This window comes from Colossoma macropomum, unplaced genomic scaffold, assembly GCF_904425465.1.
Source record: "Colossoma macropomum unplaced genomic scaffold, Colossoma_macropomum, whole genome shotgun sequence".
Taxonomy (NCBI): domain Eukaryota; kingdom Metazoa; phylum Chordata; class Actinopteri; order Characiformes; family Serrasalmidae; genus Colossoma; species Colossoma macropomum.
In genome coordinates, this window is record NW_023494795.1 from 10,985,580 (window position 1) to 11,007,874 (window position 22,295).

At 40.2% G+C, this 22,295-nt stretch overlaps 1 protein-coding gene across 1 annotated transcript in view; it reads left to right on the forward strand.

Annotated features, from left to right (window-relative positions):
- Window positions 1–5,338: 5,338 nt before the first annotated feature.
- The window catches only part of kifap3a (kinesin-associated protein 3a), a 46,680-nt gene continuing 29,723 nt past the window's right edge, over window positions 5,339–22,295 (forward strand). The window contains exons 1-10 of the mRNA XM_036581431.1: window positions 5,339–5,520; window positions 5,980–6,111; window positions 7,352–7,497; window positions 8,261–8,319; window positions 10,854–10,995; window positions 15,945–16,044; window positions 16,455–16,579; window positions 18,328–18,426; window positions 18,530–18,708; window positions 21,202–21,364. Coding sequence (XP_036437324.1) covers window positions 5,489–5,520; window positions 5,980–6,111; window positions 7,352–7,497; window positions 8,261–8,319; window positions 10,854–10,995; window positions 15,945–16,044; window positions 16,455–16,579; window positions 18,328–18,426; window positions 18,530–18,708; window positions 21,202–21,364 — 1,177 coding nt within the window. The 5' untranslated portion in view covers window positions 5,339–5,488. The remainder of the gene's footprint in view (window positions 5,521–5,979; window positions 6,112–7,351; window positions 7,498–8,260; window positions 8,320–10,853; window positions 10,996–15,944; window positions 16,045–16,454; window positions 16,580–18,327; window positions 18,427–18,529; window positions 18,709–21,201; window positions 21,365–22,295) is intronic.

Here is a 22,295-nt window from a genome sequence, read left to right on the forward strand (position 1 = left end):
TTTAAGCCAAGAAACATTTAGAAACCGAGTTTATCAAAAAGCCCATATACTACTTTGTTCTTGTCCACTTATAACATTTGTGTGGTTTTATGAACCAAAATGATCACAATTATTTTTTATATGACCATTTTCCAACCCCTCTTTAGCCTTTTTGAAACATCCTTTTTTACTGTGCCTTCAGTATTGACATAAGATAAATAAGCTATGCTCTGATTGGCTGTCCTGTATTGTGCCTCATTCAAAAAGCACTCTATCTCTCCTAGATAAGATCATTTTAAAGCTAAGGTGCTTTTGAGAAACTGTTTAGATCTTAACATTTTCCTTTACAAAAACTGCAAAACTTAATAAACAACTGACAATAGTGCTTCTTTGGGAATACTGACAAACCCGACACATTGCATACCCTTGTTGTGACGTCAGCACTTACAGTTTTTTTTTTTATTTCAAAATTTTCAGGTGTCCCCAGACATTTGGCAGTGCAAGTACATGAGCCAGCTATCAGTCAAGGGCTTCATCATTATGCCACCTTAAATCTAATGAATGATCTGTGCAAAGGTTATAATCTTCTTATTCAACCCTGTTTCCAAAAAAGTTGGGTCGCTGTGCAAAATGTAAAAAAAACAGAATGCAATGCAAACCCTTTATTTAATTGAAACAGTACAAAGACAACATATCATTTTTCAATTTCAATTTTTTAATATATGCTCATTTTGAATTTGATGCCAGCAACACAGAAAAAAAGTTGGGACAGGGTCATGTTTACCACTGTGTTGCATCACCTCTTCCTTTAACAACACATTTAAGCATTTGGTAACTGAGGAGACCAATTTCTGTAGTTTTGAAAGTGAAATGTTTTCCCATTCTTGCTTGATACAGGATTTCAGCTGCTTTAAAGTTCAGGGTTTCCTTTGTTGTATTTTTTTGTTTCATAATGAGCCAAATGTTTTCAGTGGGTGACAGGTCTGGACTGCAGACAGGCCAGTTTAGCACCTAGACTCTTTTACTACAGAAACATGCTGTTGTACAAGCAGAATGTGGTTTAGCATTGTCTTGCTGAAATATGCAAGACCTTCCCTGAAAAAGATGTCATCTGGATGGCAGCATATGTTGCTCCAAAACCTGTATATATATCATTCAGCATCAATGGCGCCTTCACAGATGTGCAAGCCACCCATGCCATGTGCACTTATGCTCCTCCATACCATCACAGATGCTGACTTTTGAACTGTGCACTGATAAAAAGCCGGATGGTCTCACTCCTCTTTAGCCCAGAAGATGCAGTTTCCATGATTTCCAAAAAGAATTTTACATTTCGATTCATTAGACCAAAGGACACTTTTCCACTTCACCTCAATCCATCTTAAATGACTTTGTGCCCAGAGAAGGTGGTGGTGTTTCTGGGTCCTGTTAATATACAAATTCTTCTTTGCATGGTAGAGTTTTAACATTTGTGGATGCAGTTATGAACTGTTTTCACAGACAGGAGTTTTTAGAAGTGTTTCTAAGTCCATGCAGTGATTTCCACTACAGATTCATGTCTGTTTTTAATGCAGTGCCACCTGAGGGCCAAAAGATCATAGCCAGCTAACATTGGAGATGTTTTCTGGATTCTCTGAATCTTTTAATGACAGGATGTACCATAATTGCTGAAATCCCCAAGTGTTTTGCCATTTTATGTTGAGAAATTCTTGAAGTGTTGCACTATTGACCTCTCCTCATCCTTACTTCTGAATCACTCAGCCTCTCTGAAATGCTCTTTTCATGCTTAATCGTTTTACTGACTGGTTGTCAATTAACCTTATTAGTTGTGAAATGTTCCACCAGGTGTGCATTGCTCCAATTTACCAGTGTTTTGTTGCTCCTGCCCCAACTTTTCTGTGTTTCTGCTATCAAATTCAAAATGGGCATATTTATTAAGACAACATTTCTCAGTTTCAATGTTTGATATGTTGTCTTTGTACTACTTTCAGTTGAATATAGGGTTTAAATGATTTGCACATCATTGCATTCTGTTTTTATTTACATTTTGCACATTGTCCCAACTTGTTTGGAAGTGGGGTTGTAGTAGAAATGACTGATCCTAGATCAGCATTCTTTCACTGAGACTCTGGGACCTCCATTACAAATAGTACAAGCCCAAGGAAAAGCCATGACCTAATTCTGCTCCCCAGTGGCACTTTGTTGTTGAATGACAAGATTTCCAAAGCTCTCAGTTTCTGTTGTCTCAGTTACTGTCACTCATATGACTGTTGGGTTTTTGAGATTTCCACCAAAACACAGCAGTCTGCCAGTGATGGTTGGTATACATCTGACATTCTACAAGCCAAAATCAGGCCGCTGAGTGCAACCAGAGAAAACTCGCATTAGCCAGGAAGTTAAACACCCCATTTAACATGAGTATGACAAATGATCAACCCTGGGTCTATTTATGGATCACAGAGTCCATGATCAAATTTACCAGTTAAGTTACAAACCACGATTCCAAAACAAATTGCCACGGTATGTAAAATACAAATAAAAACAGAAAGTAATGATTTAAATTCACTTAGACCTGTATTTAAATGAAAACAGTACAAAGACAAGACATTTAATGTTTTACCTTATCAACTTCAATGTTTTTTTTAAACTGATATCTGCAAAATCTTCCAAAAACACTAGGTCACTGTCTGTGATGCATAATATCCAAAGATTCAAGGAATCCAGAGAAATCTGTGTGTATGGGCAAAGCTGAAAACCACAGTGGAAAGTCCATGACCTTCGATCTCTTTAGACGGCACTGCATTGAAAACCAGCATGCTTCTGTGATTCAGATGACAGTGTGGACTCAAAACAGTTTGATAAACTGTTGTCAATGAACACTGTTTGCCTCTGCATCCACAAATACAAGTCAAGACTGTACTATGTACAAATGTCGCTGGCTTCTCTGGACTTGAGTTCATCTTAAATAGATTAAAGCACCGGTAGTTGGTATTGTGGTCTGATAAGTCAAACTTTTAGATTGTTTATGGAAATAATACCCAAGAAGGGCCAAGAAAAAAAGACCATTCAGATTGTTACTAGCATAAAGTTCAGGATCATGTTACGGCGCTGTACTAGTGAGCACGGCACCACTTGCACATCTGTGAAGGCACCAAAGATAAATATACATTTTGTAGCAACATACGTTGCCTTCTAGATGACGTCTTTTTCAGGGATGTCCATGCTTATTTCATCACTGGATGAAATGATGTCCCCCTTGCTGCAGTGACAGCCTCTACTCTTCTGGGAAGGCTTTACACTAGATGGAACATTGCTGTGATGATTTAATTGTATTCAGCCACAAGCACATTAGTGAGGTCAGATACTGATGGTGGATGATTAGTTCTGGATCATAGACACTGCTCCAACTCATCCCCAAAATATTCAATAGTGCTCGTCACTCCAGAGAACACAGTTCCTCTGCTCCACAGCCCAGTGCTGGAGGGCTTTATAAGCCTCAAGGTAATGGTGACATTGGGCATGGTGCAGTATGGTAAACTTAGGCTCATGTGCAGGTGCTGCAGAGAATCCCATTCCATTAGCAATGCTGTTCTATGGACATTATACAGGCTGTGTGTGCACAAACACCTGTGTCGGCAACGACTGCACCCTAAAGTAGCTAAATTCATTAATTAGAAAGGATGTCTAGATAGTGTCAGTCATATTTATTTCACTCATTGGAGATTTATATCATTTGAGGTGTAGGTGAGTGGTTTTGATGGACTATTCTCAAGTGAAACTTTCAGCAGGCCCTTATTTTGTCTGATCTATAGCTCATATACTCACTGAAAATACTGGTAGAGCTGAAAACACATGGTTACCAGATCAGACAAAATTAAAGACAGCAGAGAGGAAAGAAAGCCTGTTGAAAAAAAACATATAAAACATTAAGTTTGCCTGTTGGTTCCTGGTGGTTTTGTAATGCGTTCTGGCTTTTTAATGGGTTGATATCACAGGGTAAAGGATCCTAATGGTTTAACAGGTGATCAATGGCTGATTCTAAATGCATTTGATGGTTTCCTAATGATATCTAAAGGTGTTCTACAGGAAAGTAGTGGTCTCTGCTGGAAACCAAGCCAATTCTCATGAGACAGCAAAACCATTGAGTTTTAATCATAGATACATATATAGATGCCACGTAGTCTGTTGCTCTCTATCTGATACTTGGATACTTGGCTTCCTATCTGCCAGCTTCTCGTTCGAGTTTTCCTGTTCCACCTTAAATGGTGCAGCTGTCACTTTCTGGTGCCTGAAGCTGCATCATTTAAGGTGGAACGGGAACATTCAAACAAGAAGCTGTCAAATAAAAAGCTAACTTCAGGTTCGTGTAAGAAGGTGCCAACGTTAATCTATTATGAATTATGGATTAAGGAATGCTATAACTTACCTAGCTACAAAGCATTAACCATCATTGTAAAAAAATAACTGCTACATAAAGTTAAGATCCTACGGAGCCCCGCTGGTGACATCCTGTATAAATAAAAATAATGCCTGGCCACGCCTTATTAATGCATGGGAATGAGATCCTAATGCATGGCCACGACTTAGTAAGGTGTGGGAATGAGATGATTAAGTCGTGACTATGACTTAGTAAGGCGTGGGAATGAGATCACGGCTTACTAAGTCGTGGCCACGCATTAGGATCTCGTTCCCACACTTTACTAAGTCGTGGCCACAACTTAATCATCTCATTTCCACACCTTACTAAGACGTGGCCATGCATTATTTTTATATATGTATACAGGATGTCACCAGCGGGGCTCCGTAAGATCCCCTGAATAGACTATTAAATGAAATAAGCTTAATATAAGACCAGAGGAAAAACAATCATATCAACAGGTTCTCTGTGCCTCACCAACCTCACGGCCATGTCCATAAACATCACACAGACAATACAAATCACATAAATATGAGCGTGGATCACTGCGTTCCCTCCGTTATATAATCCTATCCCACTTTCTGAGAGCAATTTTCTTGAAATAGTGTAATTTTGGACAGTATTTTTCTTAAACTGCCGCTCTGTAATGGTACTGAATGCAGTCCAGCAGCGATGCTGACCGCCCCAAAATGGCGGCTCAGTTGACGTGCCTGGACCCAACGCGGCGGCTAGGTACGCATATGTATCTTTAATCATAATGTTTTTAATGGTCCCTTTTCAGCAGGGTCTAATTAATCCATATACTCCATATACTACTGTCCACTGTAGAGAACCGGCAGCAGGAGCTTCTTAATTTGGGATCCAGAGTGAGTTTAACTGAATCCTCCTCACCTACAGATGGCGGTGAAACCGGCTGTCGCCCTGCTCTGCATCATGGGAGATCGGTTATACGCCCTGGCAACACAAACATCAACATTTGTGAGGGCAGCAAACAAAATAAGATGATTAGTTCACAAAATTACTAAGGTTATAGAAGAGATATAACGTTAAAACAGTCGTCGCACAGTCTTGACAGGTTTGTTAATAAAAACAATGCAGGCAGACGACGTGAGATATTTAACGCGGTGAGTGTTTATGATGCTGTTTTGCTATTTCGTTATAACGGTGACCGGTTTTTGCTGCTCTTATTGCGGGTCGACTCGCAAATTGGGGATTAAAAGCAGTGGAATACATGTCAAATTGAAATGGTGGTTTGGGTGAACTAGCTAGGTCTACGGAGTGCATTTAGTGGCTGTCATAAGAAGGTTTCATGTCAAATGAGTGCCGTTATTTAGCTAACTAGGTTAGCTTAGCTAGCTTAGTCAGCTGAGATGACTCACTCGTTTATATGATATGCTCATTTATGTGATATCTTTTTATGGGTCGCTGTAATAAAGCATAAACCACATCACTCTGAACTGCCTCCCAACAACCAAGACTCTTCTTCAGGTTTTTGTACAACAAAACAAAATGAACTTCTATCAACCAATTATGTATTCAATATATAACTGAGTGTGTACTTGATGTGACTTTGTGTCCATTAGGAAAGTCAAGGGAGGCAGTCTGGATGTCCATCCTACGGAGAAGGCTCTTGTTGTACACTATGAAGTGGAAGCAAGGATTTTGGGACAGACGGGGGATGCAATGCTGGGAGAACGCAAGTCCTGTCAGAAAATGTAAGCAGTGTTATCACCTACTATAAAAGACCTCTAGGTGACAGATATTGTGGTGCCAGAGCTTGCTGTGGTTCCTATGATGCTTTATGCATGCTTACTGTATTTAGTTCATCTTTTAAACTCCTTGGGACCACCGGTGGTTCCAAAACGCACTTCGTCATATTCTTCATAACTTTCATATTTCATAAGCTACATTCAGAAGGTGGGGGTCGTATGAGAGCTGTAACTGTCTTCTTTCCAGTCAAATAGATGGGTAATGTATTTTTAAACCCTTATAATAAAAAAAGCTGAACTAATTTTTTTGTCTACTGAAAGTCGACCCATTTTTCCACAAATCTGGGCTATAAACTATAAACAGATGGCGTCTCTTCAGTGATCTGCTCTGTAAAAATTATTTGTATAAAATAATACAAAGAGCGTCTAAGATTTTTGGCTTTCGGCAGTAAATTGTAAGCATATAGCAATATGTGTGATCATAAAACACACGTTCTGTTAATTTGAGGGGAACTTTTACAATAAATAAATAAATTAAAAATTTTCATTTATTTCATGCAGTTACTGAATAATTTGCCTTACGATTTGGTCATGTGAATTCAAATGGAAAAAACAAAATATACCCACAAGCCTAAGAGGTTAAGAAAAAAACAGTAGAGGAAAAGGTTTTCGGTTGCATGTTCAGTATGCATTGTAATGTTTACGGGTTATGCGAACTGTTGAGCGGGTTGGGTGGATACAGGGTTGTGAGAGTGCAGTTAGTTGTTTCCTGATTAGTAACCCCAGTCAGGGTGCTGTAGCTGAACACGGCCGTGCTACAAGTTTAAAAAGCATATTTCCGTCTGAGAAATAAGAGGAATTTTTCTCTCTAATTCTCTGGCAGATGAGTCAACCTAAAGCCTGTGTTATTGGCATGAACTTTGAGTTGTCTAGAGATGCCACTGACAGAGATCTGACGACAGCTATCAGTACCGGCCAGTATCAGCAGAAAATGCTAGATCAGATATTGATAGGAAGAGAGAATGTATCCTGTCCAGTCTTTTAACATATCTAACCTGGAATAGCACACACTGACGTGATCATGTCGTGTTATTATGTATTTGAGTGTTTGAGCAATAGTAGATTTTAAAGAAGAAAAATCTGAAAGTTGTCAGGATTATTCGTCAGTATCAGCTGGTAGTCAAGAATCCTATATCGATATCAGAAGAGTAAAGGTATTACATGAGTACTCTCTCCCCTCTCTCAGCATTCGTCTGAAAAGCCTTAGTCCCAACACTGACGTTGGATCTTTAGCGCGGAAGGTGGTGGAGGAATGCAGGCTCATTTCCCCGTCCAAACTTCCAGAAGTGGAGCAGCTGCTCTTCTATCTGCAGAACCGCAAGTCTCCCACAGGTACGGGTCGGCTGGAGGAGTCTGTTTCTGTCACTGAGCGCGTTTACGTGCACTCAATAATCCGATCATAATCGGATTTCTGCAGTCATCGGATTATTCAAATTGTCATGTAAACACCATACTCTGATCTAGAAATCCGATTAAGAAGTCCGATAAAGAGAGCTGGATTTTACCTCAGTAATCAGATTTCTCAGTGCATGTATGCTCGGATTTCTATCGGATTTCTCAGTGTGCGCATGCTTGAGAACAAATGACGGTACCAGAAATAAGTAAGCAGCGTTGCTGTGAGACGCAGCAAAACACCTTTGGAGCGGCGCTGAAACCAAACACACAAAAAGGATTTAAATGTCCTTCATCTTCTAGATTACCTCATATTTTCAGGTAAAGTGGTGCGATGTTTTAAAAAAAGCCGCAGCAATGAAGTTCGAGATTTGCGTTACATTTACGTCACGTCTTCTTCTGTGAGTTTATTGGCTGATTGCAAAGCAGAAATCTGATTACTGTCTGACTCATGTAGACCTGGAGTTTCCCCATTATCTGATTACTCAAGTGCATGTAATTGTGTTGATCTGATTACTGAAAAAATCTGATTTTCTGCAGTTATCGGATTATTGAGTGCATGTAAAGCACTCATTGTTGTCAGTTTTACAACAGAGGGGAGGGAAAGGAAAAGAAAGTTGTTTCTTTTGCATGTGATAAATAAAACATGAACAAATGACCCTCTGGTTATAGCCTGTTTATATTCATGTTTTCAAATCTTCAGAGAAAAAGGAGAAGAAACAGATTAAGCCAAGGGATCCTACTCCTTTCGAAGGGATGGAGGTATGACTTTGAAGATTTCTGTTTTATGTGCAGTGTAAGGCCCAATCCCATTTTACCCCTCGCCCCTACTACTTCGCCCTTAGCCCTCTGTTTTGCGCGTTCACGTCTAGAGTTAGGGTGTCCTGATTTTGTTAAGATAGAGGGGGAGGGCGAAGTGTTACGGCTTCATGTCCCTCCAAACGGAGGTGTTCTAGAGGCACAGTCCAAATAGAGTTAAGAGGAAAAAAGATAAAACAGCAAGATGGCGGCTCGAGCGACCAAAGAAACCCACAAATGTGAGAATTTTCTTGTTAAAAATTACGATAACCACTGTATTATCTTAGTTTAATGTCGTTTCAGTGTATTATGGTCGTTTTCTTCATAACAAGCATTAAAAATCGCTAATAGTATGCTAATGTCTCGCTAGCTTTCCCGTTCTACCTTAAATAGTCCAGCAGTTCTGACACCTGAAGCGCCAGAATGTAACTGCTGCACCGTTTAAGGTGGAATGGGAAAATTCGAACAAGAAGCTGGTGAATAGCTGACTTCAGCTTCGTATCACCAAAGAATTAGCAGAGGGTGATGATTAATAGTTGTCCCCCTCTTTGAAAGCTACTGATGCCCTAATTGTAACTAAAGCCCAGCAGTGAGGAGCTGAACTTTTCCCTTCTCTGCTATCACTGAAGACGGGCTGGGTCGCCTACAGAGCAGCGCTAGTAGCTGTTAATGAAGCAGTGTGTTGAAGGTTGTCCCATTTTGTAGGGCAAGATTTCAGCCACTACCCCTTGTAACCCAGTTCCAAGGGATTAGGGTGACACTCGAAAACAAGGGGTAGGGGTAAAAAAAAGAAATGGGATTGGGCCTAAATGTATCTGCTACTCACCACCAGTAGTCATTCATTTCAGTAGTCATTGAACTAACTGCTGACATTATTAGAAACCCCTGTGTTGTAGATTAATTTTGCTAGTGCACAGTTAATTTGTGTTAACACTTGGATTGATGAATGAACTCTGGTGTGATTGCTGTGTGCTTGGTGTGGATTGGTTGCTGTATGAAAGTTACACAGATGAAAGACGACCAAATACAGATTCAGAACCATTATCTGCATAGCTTTTTTTGCCCATGGAAAATATCTGATGCTGTTTTGACATGTGCCTGTGTTTTATCAGCTCTCTATGAACCCTGAATTGGTAATTATGAAATGGATAATTTTGGGTTTTAAAACATGGCTGAGGCACATATGAAGCCATTAAAAGATACTGAGTATACACGTCTGACTGCACACATTAATTGTATTGTTAATGGACCAGATTTCCACTGTTTTATAAAAGCATTTAACCAGTTGAGTCTACAGTGTTGCTGTGACTTCATCCCTCTTTAAATCTTAGGGAAACCACCATAGTGCACAGCTTCTTGTGACGTATTGGTCTAATATGTCACAACACAGATAAACCAAAACATTCATAAATTCCATACGCTCATTTAGGCCAGAGTTACACTGTGGCTCAGAGAATCGGGTAGATATTAGCCCAGTTATGGTTAGCAAATATGCATCGTAAAATCTGGCTAATTACTTGTGACTTTTTAACCATATGACATTTGTGTACATCTTTTGCTTCAGTGTCAAATATGTCTGTGTGAACCCAAAGTGAACGAGAACTATAATGCACCAATGCATCATTTTCTTCTTTGGTCAGAGCCAAGGGACCCTCCAGATATAAATGCACCTTTAGAGACTGTAGTTGACTGTGTTGATGGACAGTTTGCATTAGCTATCCTCTAGACCTTCATCAGTGGTTCATTTTTGACCACAGAGCTGCCCTTGACTGGGTGTTTTTAAGGTGTAAACACTCCAGCAATCCTACTGTATTTAATAAACACATACAAGCACTATACACACTACCATACCACTGCTATGTCAATGTCACTGCTGCCACCCCCAAATAATGTGTAGTCAACAGCACAATGTATGCATGTATAGTGGACCTATGAGGTTGGTGCAGCTTGCAAAGTGGGCAGTGAGTAGAAGCCCTTATTTGAGCTAAGCATAGGTTTTGTAGTATGGTGATGAGTTAAAGGGGAATCTTCATTGAGATGTGAACATTTTGAAGTGAAGTGGTTCACTGTAGAGAAACTTACAGACTCTCTATGGTGTTGATGACAGGATACAATACATTGTGTACAACACAAGTATACTCATTATATTTACCATCCAAAACCACCACTTATGTTAACAGTTGTGAAATAGTGGTATATCTTGGGGGGAAAAAAGTTTTCTTTGGGGACTGTTTTGCCTTACAGTAATCTGCATGTATTTCTACACCATGAATGGGTCTTGTAAAATATATTATTTCTCAAACATTCTCAAAACCATCATAAAACAACATTTCTAGAAAAAGATTTCATAATCATTCTGCAAAGTAGTTTTAAGAGGCATCTGGTTCAGCACCACTGTGAACAGTTTGTACTCTAAGTTTCTCTAAATGGAGCATTTCAAATCAAACCACTCTGAATGGAGTTTCACATACTGACATACTGATGTTGTGATGTTGCAGCTGGATGAGGAGGCCAACATTAACAGCATTGATGATTACGTGGAGCTGTTGTACGAGGATGTCCCAGAAAAAATCAGAGGAGCTACACTTATCCTGCACCTGGCCCGTAACCCCGACAACCTGGAGGAGCTGCTACAGAACGGTACGCTGCATCAACAAAGTTCGGGGCAACATGGACTTACTTTGGTAACTTTGGTAACTGTATACAAATGCTCACCCTAGGGTTGCCTTAGTTAGACTTAGACCTTTGTTCATGTTTATTTGGGGAGTTTTGAAAAGCAGAACTTGTACTCACAGTCTCTTCATTGTTACGAGGCACCACCCAAAGAGCTATAGGCTTTGTTCTAAAAGGCCAATTAGACTTCCATGATTATCTGGTGCAAGTTCAAATCCAAGGGGAGAACAGTAACTGAGTATGCAGCATTTTTTTTGTTGTTTTTTTGGGGTTTTTTTTGTTCGCATCAGAATAAGTAAATCAAGCTGCATAAAGGGGAATGACTCCCCCTTTCCTCTTGCCAAAACCATACAAAATGGAAGTATTTTTGCCTGGCAGCTCTCTGGTTGAACTCCTTTTTTTTGGCTGAAAGGACAAGTCCTTGTTTCTGGCATTCATTTTGTGTCCAGTAAAGATAGATCTACAGCAGTGGTGTCGAACTGAACGAGTAAAAGGGCCATATTAAAAAATCTCACCAAATGCGTGGGCCAGATAAAAAATGTTTTTATTTTATTTTTAATTAATGTTGTGCTATAACCCAAACTGGCCACTGTTTATTCAAAATATGCAAAAACTTAAGCAGTAAAATATAGGCACTTTGTAGACTTTGTAATGTTACATGAATACTTGAAATGTTCAAAATTTAAATGCACCCAGGAGCTCAGTCTTTGAAACTTACCTATTTGCTTAAACTAGACACCTGACATCTTTTCTTTACTGCAAGTTCAGGCTCAGTTTCAGAGTTGCTGAGCTGGCATTAAGTATTTCCGTTGGTTGAACTGCAGCTGAAACGCAGCTTCAGTTCTTCTTTATGCCTATTGTTGGGGAAGGAGAGTTGGAGCGTACATTATGTTGCAGTGCATGCTGGGGACTGTAGTGCAGCACATTGTGAAACAGGCTAATACTAATTGAAAATGAAAATACTTTTGCAGGCTGGATAGGATTGTGTCTGATCTGGCCCACAGGCCTTGTGTTTGGATTTACAGTATTCTTTATGATCTGAACACTATAACGGGGTCACGGCGGGATCCATACGGAAACGAGAAGGCCCAGGGGGCACAAGCTACAGCGTAACACGCATGTCCGCTCATAGAGGAAGTCTCATTTCTAACACCCTGCATGTGCGTCTCTGCCATGAGTGTATTTTAAAAGATGCATTTTAAGCCAGAAAGCTTCGCAACGCTATTGTAAAGCAATGTCTCGACCATCAGGCACAGATTTATTACAGTTTCATGTTGTAACTGGTAATGAGTTTTCTTTGCACACTATTTTGCATTACAACACCCTGCAGGTATCTCTCTGCCATTTAAAAATGCAGAATTGTATTAAAATGCGACGTCTGGGTCCCATCACCACCATTGTGAACAATTCTGACTTTGTACGTTTCTCTGGAATGAAGCATCTCACATCAATCCACTATGAATTATTTTGTATAAATTTTAATCCTTTAATTCTGCAGAAATTCCCCTTTAATATCCTTTCCAGTAGTTGCTAACCACTTTAGTATATTTTTTCAGGGAAATAGTATCCTACCTTATATAGCAGGGGATCTCATACAGAGAGAAGAATAGTACTAGAATGTAGCATTTGTGGTATTAGGGCCTGAACCTGGACAGAGAAATGGACACTGATCTCTCTTGTGCAGGGCACAGGTGCTATCTACTAGCCAGCTTTAGCTTTAGCATTTGCCTCTGCATATTCTGTACACCTGTTGCACTCTGCAGACATTCCTCAACTGAATTGTGCCTGAAAAACAGTTTGATGATGACCTGAGGTAAGCTCTATCCTACAAATCCAAGCTAGCACCTTGGCTGTATCGATTAGCCTATAGATGAGTGGCTAGCCTTCAGGCTTTCTTGAGTACTGTCCCAATGGTTATATGACACATTTGCGTAATGCCTATTGGGTTTTGTAGTAAAAGTACACTGATGGACAAAAAACACAAAAAATAAAATGACAGAGCAGTGAAATTGTACACTACAGAGTTCTATAAAACCTGACAGATAACGTATTAATTGTTCATTTATTTGTTCATGGAGTTTGTTGCTAGGTGCATTATACTGTCATTATTGTTTAAAAAATGCTATACAACCAGAAACATTTGTGATGTTTACTCTGCAGGCCAAAATTATTAAAATCATAAGGAGGTTTCAAAGGTATTTTACAATTAGCTCACTTTACCAACAGCCAGCACAGTACATTTTTTTTTATTTCAAAAATATTCCATTGGTTTGCAGTTTTGTTTTCTTACCATAAGGAAAAAAAAATAGAAATATAAGGGAAGAAATCACAATGAATGTTAAAATTTCCAACTGATAAGTCTTTAGCCATATCTCAAAGCCAAGGCTGCAGCCAAGGAAGACTGCATTTCTTGGCCGATATGTCACGGAAGGCTGTCCCGCTTTGTAGGATCCTTCAAATGCAGCAAAGAAATACGTCCTTCAATTGAAGGACTCCTTCAACTGACCTTTGATCACCCTCATCCTTCATACACAGTGCAGAACAGTCTGCAACTTTGAGACAAGCCTATTGGCCAGTTTTTGATTATATACAAGCTCCTAACTGAAAACACCTGATTCTGTTCACCAAGCCTTCAGAAGCAGCTAAATGTGAGAATCAGGTGGATATGATTACAGCTTCAATAAAACCCTGCAGGAGAATCACCAGGAGCGTTATTAATCAGTTAGTCATACTGCAGACATTAAGTCAAACTCATTGTCTCCTGAGCCCATGTTTTACAAATGTAGTGTTGCTTCTAGACTTTTGTTCTGGAGACTTTGTGATAAGTTTAAATTAAAAATTGGCCAGCCCCCCGAAAAACTTTTTCATGCTATCAAAAACCATGCCTGTTAAATTAGGGTGTGTACAGTCTTGACACTTGCATTTCCCATGGTCAGGCCATAATGCAGTACAAGCCCCCTCTCTCACCTTTTATGCATGTATTCAGAGACTATCCCTTTTCACTGACTATTTCCCAACTGTGTTCTCTCTCTGCATAACAACACCTTTGCTGCCCTTCAAAACAACACGTCCTCCGTACATCTCTCCTGTCACAGTGCATTACATCCTCAGTGAACCTGTCAGAAGACATTACTGTTATTGTGCTTGGAAATGGTGATAACACTATAACGGGGTCACGGCGGGATCCATACGGAAACGAGAAGGCCCAGGGGGCGCGTGCTACAGCGTAACACGCATGTCCGCTCACAGAGGAAGTCTCATTTCTCATGCCGCAAGAGAGACGACCTCTACTGCCTCCTCCTGCCTCTTCTGACCCTCTTGCCCTCCATGCCTTCTCTTCTCTGTAACTGAAACTCTGTCCCCCCTCTGTGTTGCTTTAACCCCTCTTCCATTGCTTCCCTCTGGTTTGGCTTGCGAAACCTCATCCCCCCCGTTTCTTTCTGTCCCTCACTCTCTGCATCCTAATGCTGGTTCCCCCAAACATCAGTGCTGTGGTACTTGACCAACATTTGTTTGACTTGCTTTTGATGCTTCCATACATGCTGACTGTACTCTTTCACCCAGCATAGCTTAGTTTCTTTTAGTGCTAATAGCTTACTCACTTTGATTTAGCAGATCAGAAGGAATGTTAAGGAATCCACAATGAATGTCCTAAATCTAACTCACCTAACAAATGAGTTAAAAGAAGCAATAAGGATCTAAAAGCCATGTGTTACAGTGATTTTACCATGGTTAACAGATGTTGTTAGGCACAAGACAAAGCAGAGTGAAAACAATACAAAGCATTGCATCAAGAGGCTTGTCACTTCTGTACAATGCTGTCAAAGTGGAGTCTAATAAAATACACCAGTGTTCAATCAGTAAGGCCCACTAATGTACATACTTCTTTTGCCGAGCAATGTAGTTTGTTGATAGTAGGCTGTAGTTGCCAAGTAACATAACATTCTAAGATTAGTCCATGTACAGTTCAGTAGTTTTAATAACTCGACGTAGTAATACAGAATTCACTTGATTTGTGGATTCATATGTAGATAGACATTTTACACTTGCCTCAAACGTGGCTTAGCCAATCAGATTTTAGCTGATTTTGAACTTATGATCACTTTGTTTTGAGGATGAAGTTGAGGATGACTGTCTTTTGCATGTCTCATAGTGGAGTAAATAAATATACCATGGGTTTGTTTCCTGGCCAGGGATTAAACCTAGTTCTGGACTATATTGTCCTTTCAGTGAAGAACCAGCTTTCAAATGCTGTGTAGTTCAGTATGAGTCTTAATCACTGTGCAGGAAATCCACCCCGGAAGTCTGCAAGTTTTTAGACACTTGCCTGTTGCTTCTTCTTAAATCAGGAGTAATAACTGAGAGTTTGTCCTGCATTTGCTGCAGTAACAGCCTCCACCCTTTTTGGAAGGCGTTACACTAGATGTTGAAACTGTGAGGATTTGATAGCATTGAGACAAATGAAGTTCATCTCAAAGGTACTTTATCACACTAGAGAACACAGTTCAGCTTCTCCACAGCTCAGTGCCCCAGTGCTGGGGGTGGTCTTACCTTACAACTAATGCTTGGTGTTGGGCATGGTGACCTTAGGCTCATGTGTGACTGCTTCAGAGCGGCCAGTTCTATTGGCAGTGCTTTTTTATTTTAGTTATACAAGCTGTGTGAGTGATGGTTCAGCAGTGGGTCTACCTTTATAGTTGCGTTCACTAATTACAAGGAGTGTCTGAATAATTTTGGACATGTTGTGTATGTATCTAGCAAATATTATATCGAACAAATATTAGTACTGTGGCCACTAAGGTTCAGCCAGGAGTTGATTTACTAAAATTCATATGAATGTACCTATAAAAGATGCTAAGCTTGAAAATGTATTTATCGGTTTTAATACTGAGTGTTCTGCATGTTCTCTTCTGCAGAGACGGCCCTGGGTGCTCTGGCCCGAGTACTGAGAGAGGACTGGAAGCAGAGCGTAGATCTGGCAACCACCATCATCTACATCTTCTTCTGTTTCTCCAGGTACGATGCAGCCCGCCTGTTAGGCGCACACTGCCTGCTCTATGTGTGTCTCTCCCTTTCTTTAGGTCTTTCTCGTTCTCTCTCATTTGACTAGCAGAGGCACTTTGACAGTATTCCATTTATGGAGGCTTGTTTTCATTTTGTGAAATAATAGAGCTAAATTGCTCCATCATAATACAGTATGTTGTCTACTGTCAAAAGCAATTTGAACAATGGATTGCATAGGTGACTGTGAAAACCCATAGTAGTTCTTGGCTCTGCTCCCGTTCAGTGTTTCTCTGCTGGACGGTAAAAGGGAATTGGTTCACATCAATCATAGTCTGTGTTTGACACTTACTAAAGCTTTATTTTGGCATGGCTGAATGTAGTCCAGGTCTCTGAGTCAAATCAATTAAGTGTTCCTTCCTCAGTTTCATCCAATTCCATGGACTGATCACCTACTACAAGATTGGCGCTCTGTGTATGAACATTATCGAGCACGAGCTGAAGAGGTATGACCTGTGGCAGGAGGAGCTGCAGAAGAAGAAAAAGGCTGATATCCTTTCTGAGTGACTGGTCAGAGCTTGAAGGGAGCTGGGGAGTCACACAGGCCAAGGGGTTAAGTCAGTGGTCAAAGAAAGCTTGCTTTTTTTGTCTGTTTTAAACAGAACCCTAGATTTTTAAAGGCTACATGGGTAAATCTTAACATATCCCGTTGTAACCCTTCAATTTGCGCATTAAGTGCCTGAGTGTTTGTCCAAACATTCAAGCACACTAGGCCAATAGCAACCCAACACTTGAGACCGATGCAAACGTTTGAGCTGTTTTGGTGAAATTGCATGTTTTGCATGGTGATTTTCTGAGTGAAAGGCACAACAAAGAACACACTTCTGCACATTTCAGTGCCAAATGCAACGATTATTGAACAACACACAATTTTTGTAGCTTCCAGAGATGTGGAGCCTATAGTCCGACGGCCACAGATGCCAAGCCCAGCAAAAGACCAAAAGTAACCATTCTGTGGTTTAGTTCGTGCTTTGTGTTTGCTGGAAGTAAATGGCATTTGGTGAAGTTACTTCACAGTGAGCATGATGACCATGACTGGCGTGTTATTTCAGCCGAGGATAATGTATTTGTGAATAGACTGTGTCATATGTTGGATGTCAGTTTGCCTTGTTTGAACTGCGCAGGAGCGGGCCAAAACGTTTCGGTTGCAGGTGGGAGTGGGATGAAAACTTGTGGGAGCAGGACTAAAAAAAAACAGTCCCGTGCAGACCTCTACCACATACCACAGGACACCTTCAGAGGTCTTTGGCGGCACGCGGGAGACCAACAGCATGTTAGGCATAATGTTTTGGCTCATCAGTGTGTAATAACACTACATATAATAATAATAATGTTGAATAAAACATCTAAATTCCTTTTGATGTCTAATTTTTTAAGATTTAAATTTATATTTTACAATTTATTGTATATATTTTCGAGACTGGACGCTGAATCTCGGCTCCAAAGTGTGCAGCATAGCGTGAAAGCCCTGGTTCTCAACGACCGAGAACAGACAGCAGACAGCAGGTCACATAGCACCGAGGTCTGGCCTCGCCAGTAGCGAACGAAAAAACAGATTAAGACGAACATTTGGAGGACTTATTCACATTTATAAGCAGCGCGGTTGGTTAAATCTGCAACGAGGGTTAAAAAAAGTTGCGAAAATGAACTCGCTTCTCTTTCGTATTTTCCCGTTCCACCTTAAATGGTGCAGCAGTTACATTCAGCGCCAAGGCAGAATTTAAGGTGAAATAGGAAAATTAGAACGAGAAGCTGGCGAATGAGAAGCGACTTCAGCCTCGTAAAACAGCCGGACCAGTCTTCAGGAGTCTGAAACGCTTTCTAGCCGGATGTTTTAGTGTAAGTACATCTGTCTCTCCAAGCCACAATTGACAGGCAGTACACATCCAAGTACATTACATTATAATGTCATCCATGACCGCGATGACTAATGCGTAGCCATAATGCACAGGAAACAGTGAACAATGCCATTCAAAATAGTGATTTTTGTGGTGGCAATTATTTTTTGGATAGAACAGGGGAAAAAAAGAGAAATGAGAAACAGTAAAGGCCTTTGGTTATTCTGCACTGATTTGCACATTAAATACTATATAGCAGTCTGACTAACTTGAAATGCATTTGACGAAGTGTAAATCTTATGCGGATACAATTCAGATACAAGTGACATAAAATGACCAGGTGTAAATGGAGCCTAAGTTTGTGGTAATAGTTAAGTTACAAATCCTTAACTTATTGAACGGGAAGATGACCCAGAGAACCAGAACCTGAAGAAAGAGTACGAGAAAGCTTTGAAGAAGTACCAGGGCCTGCTGACCAAACAGGAGCAGCTGCTTAGAGGTAATGCACTTGGGCATTGGTATGTGCACCTCTGTGGTGTTGGTGGTTTTTCCTGCAGTAGATAGAGTCTGGTAAGAGGCTTATATTTTTCTGCTTCAAACAGTGGCTCTGTATCTGCTGCTAAACCTGTCTGAGGACACACGCACTGAGCTGAAGATGAGGAACAAGAACATAGTGCACCTCCTGGTGAAGACCCTGGACCGGGACAACGAGGAGCTCCTGGTGTTGGTGGTGTCCTTCCTCAAGAAACTCAGCATCTTTCTGGAAAACAAGAACGATATGGTGAGGAAGATACAATTGCATCCCTAAAGCCGACGTACCTGATCAGTCTGTATTTGTGTTTCTTTACTTTAATTACCTGGTTTTTGTTTTATTTTTCCAGTTACATTAAAGGAATAGTTCAGTTTACACAATTATCCTTATCCCAAATGTAGTCAGTCAGCCAGGGTATGTTTGGTGTCTGATGTTGAGCTGTTCACTGGAGCTATGAGTCTAATGTAGGTAACCAATAGCGGACTTGGAAATGAGTGCTATTAGCGCTGCACACTAAATTGAAGTGTTACCTTTACCACGGTATGATTTTCTACGATAAACATATCTCAGGGCTGCGAAGACAGAACGGATTAAATTACCCCACACACTTGGCACCAAAATCACATAATTAGATTGGTGGCAATGTAGTGTTACAAGGACTATGCTGTCTTGTGTGGAGACTTAGTAACTTAACCATTCAGGTAAACAGCCAATAACAAAACATGCACATGCATAGCTGAAAAACTTCTGCATCATCGTAAGCTTTTTAAAGAATTACATGCATATTTTTTTGTTTTTGTAGAGTATACACCGATCAGGCATAACATTATGACCACCTCCTTGTTTCTACACTCATTGTCCATTTTATCAGCTCCACTTACTAAATAGGTGCACTTTGTAGTTCTACAGTTACAGACTGTAGTCCATCTGTTTCTCTGCATACTTTGTTAGCCCCCTTTTACCCTGTTCTTCAGTGGTCAGGACCCCCATGGACCCTCACAGAGCAGGTACTATTTGGGTGGTGGATCATTCCCAGCACTGCAGGAACACTGATGTGGTGGTGGTGTGTTAGTGTGTGTTGCGCTGGTCTGAGTGGATCAGACACAGCAGTGCTGCTGGAGTTTTAAATAAATCAGTGTATATAAAAATAAAAATGTACTTTTTTGTGTTTAAATCGTTGATATTGGTTTTAAAAATTGTTGGCAACACATCAAGTTATTGATTAGTTGGCTTGATGTTTGCATTTCCCGAGTACATTGCATGATTGAAAGAGGGAAATACAAATATTGGAGACTGCAGTGCAGCGTTGTGCACAATCCAGAAAATCAAAATCGATAAAAATGAGTCACATTCTAAAAGGACATTTTCCTGTGTGGTATGTAAACCCGAGCGGGCAGCACAACCGTCATTTAATGTTACTTTACAGCTCAACTTATTCCTGCGCAAGTGTGCAGTGGTATAGTCTTGATGCTACAATGAAAGCATCAATGGATGCGAACAATCAGCGTTCTCAGTTAAAAAAATAAAATGTGAGAAAAACTGTAAGAAAAAAAAGCATATCATAAACACAGTCTAAATCAAAATTGCATAGTCTTGTCATTTTCATGTTGTCAGTGCTTGTAGGACAGCCTAGTCCAGTTTGGAATTACTGTAAATTCTGTTTCTGACAAAATAGGAGAGGTTGAGGAGGAGATGGAGAGTGACATTCAGCAGATCTTCATGTTCACAGGGCACCAACTTAGCCAGCTTCTCCGCTGTGTCAGTTTCAGCCTGGCACACAAGCACACACGTAAACACACATTAAATGCAGTCACCAACTGAAACTAAACTCAGACTTAAGCCAAAAAAACTAGTAAACATTTCAAAATGGTAATAACTCTCAAACCGCTGGAAGCTTGGTTAATGTGACGTTAACTGCATTAGCTGCCTTAGCTTTGTGCAAAACTAAAGAAGCGAGCTTCGGAGACCAAACATGTCTTGGCTCATCAACTATGTTTGGAGTAAAGGGACAATTGTGTAAATCAGATTTTTCACTGTACCACTGATCCTTGACTAAACACTGCTCTCTACTGTACATCTCGCTGTTTGTGCTCAGGGAAGGCTGAGCACAGTCAGAAAGCCCCTTTGATCTAATGACTTGCTGAAGAGACCACACAGAGTTCTTGGTGTAGTCTAACTGGTTATTGTGATGATGACAGAGGTTTGTATGTAACTGTTAGGCCCTGATTGTTTTGACAGATTTTTCTGATGGTTTTGGTGTGGACTGTGGTGGGATTCCTAATAAATGGTTGCAGTAGCAGTCATTAGCGTTGAAGACCTGGTTAAAAACAGGTTAGAGCCACTGCTCAGTGGCTGTAATGGGGCTCAGGTTTCTCCAGTCTTTGTGGCTGCGGCTGAGTGGGAGCACAGCTGTAGTGGTCCACAGATGTGTTAACAAGCCGGGCCGAAGCCACATCACTAAAACAGTGCTGCAGACCTCACTGCACATTCATGGGCCTGTGAAAAGGGGTGGTGTGTTTCTGCTGAGACAGACTGAAGGAGTGCAGGAGCAAGTAGTGAAGGTCTGGTTCACTTTTGAAAGCCTTATGCCAGTGTTTTCTATCTTTTATCATTTTTTTCCTTCGTGGTTGATCCGTCTTTTTCTTCACCCTGTCATTTCTCTGTCGTACTTTCTGGTGTTACACTGTTTTTATGCAATGTCCTTGCATTTAATGTGTGTTTATGTGTGTGCTTGTGTGCCAGGCTGAAACTGACACAGTGGAGAAGCTGGCTAAGTTGGTGCCCTGTGAACATGAAGATCTGCTGAATGTCACTCTCCGTCTCCTCCTCAACCTCTCCTTCGACACAGGCCTCCGCAGCAAGATGGTGCAGGTGGGCCTGCTGCCCAAACTCACCACCCTGTTAGGTAAGCCACATAGCTGTGTGTGCGTGCGTGTTGGGATTTGGGTGTGAGAAAGAATTGCTCTTGAATATGTGACTGTCTTAATTTGAAGAAGAACGGAAACCTCTAAATGGCATTTGGAACGAAATATTAGTATTGTTACTATATTTCCTTTGTATAGCTCTTATCCAGATCAGTACTAAATGTGTAGTGATATGGCTATATTGTGGTAAAAGGGTGTGCAAACCTAAAAATTGCATGCTAATTTTCCGTTGTTAATAAATAATATGTTAAGATAAAGAAAGATAAACATGTTGTATAAAGATATATGATAAAGTTTCACATCACTGAACTAATGTCTTTTTCCAGATCTATGCTTTATAATAGATTAGCAGTAATTTGATAACAGGTAATACAAAAGGAGCATGTGTTGTCGCATCTCCCAGCCCTGATTCTGTGTAGTCTCTGTATATTGAACTCATCTATACTTGGGTAACAACATTTGTGTGTAGGTGGGCCTATGTGTAAAAGTAATAGAACAACCATGAGAAATTATAATGCAATAATCTAGTCAGAATTTGTTGAGAGATACAGTAATTGAGAAACAAGATGGAAAGAAGCAAGTTTCGCAGGTCCTATACCAGTTAGGTTCACTGTAATTACAGTCTGAAACTGAGTCTGTACTTCATACAGATAATATGCTGGACACTATGTAATATCATTAAAAAAAGAAGGCTACAGTGACTGAGGAATTGTGTGCTATTACTTGCTTCTTCTTTAATAATTATTAATTATTTTGTATCAGTTTGAAAATTGGCATTTTATTTATGGGTAATTAGAATTATTTACCATTATTTTTACCAGAAAATTTGCATGTAATTTTTAGGTTTGTACCATGTGTTACCATTATTATATTATTACCAACTTCTTACTGCTACAATTAGTTATTTATAAT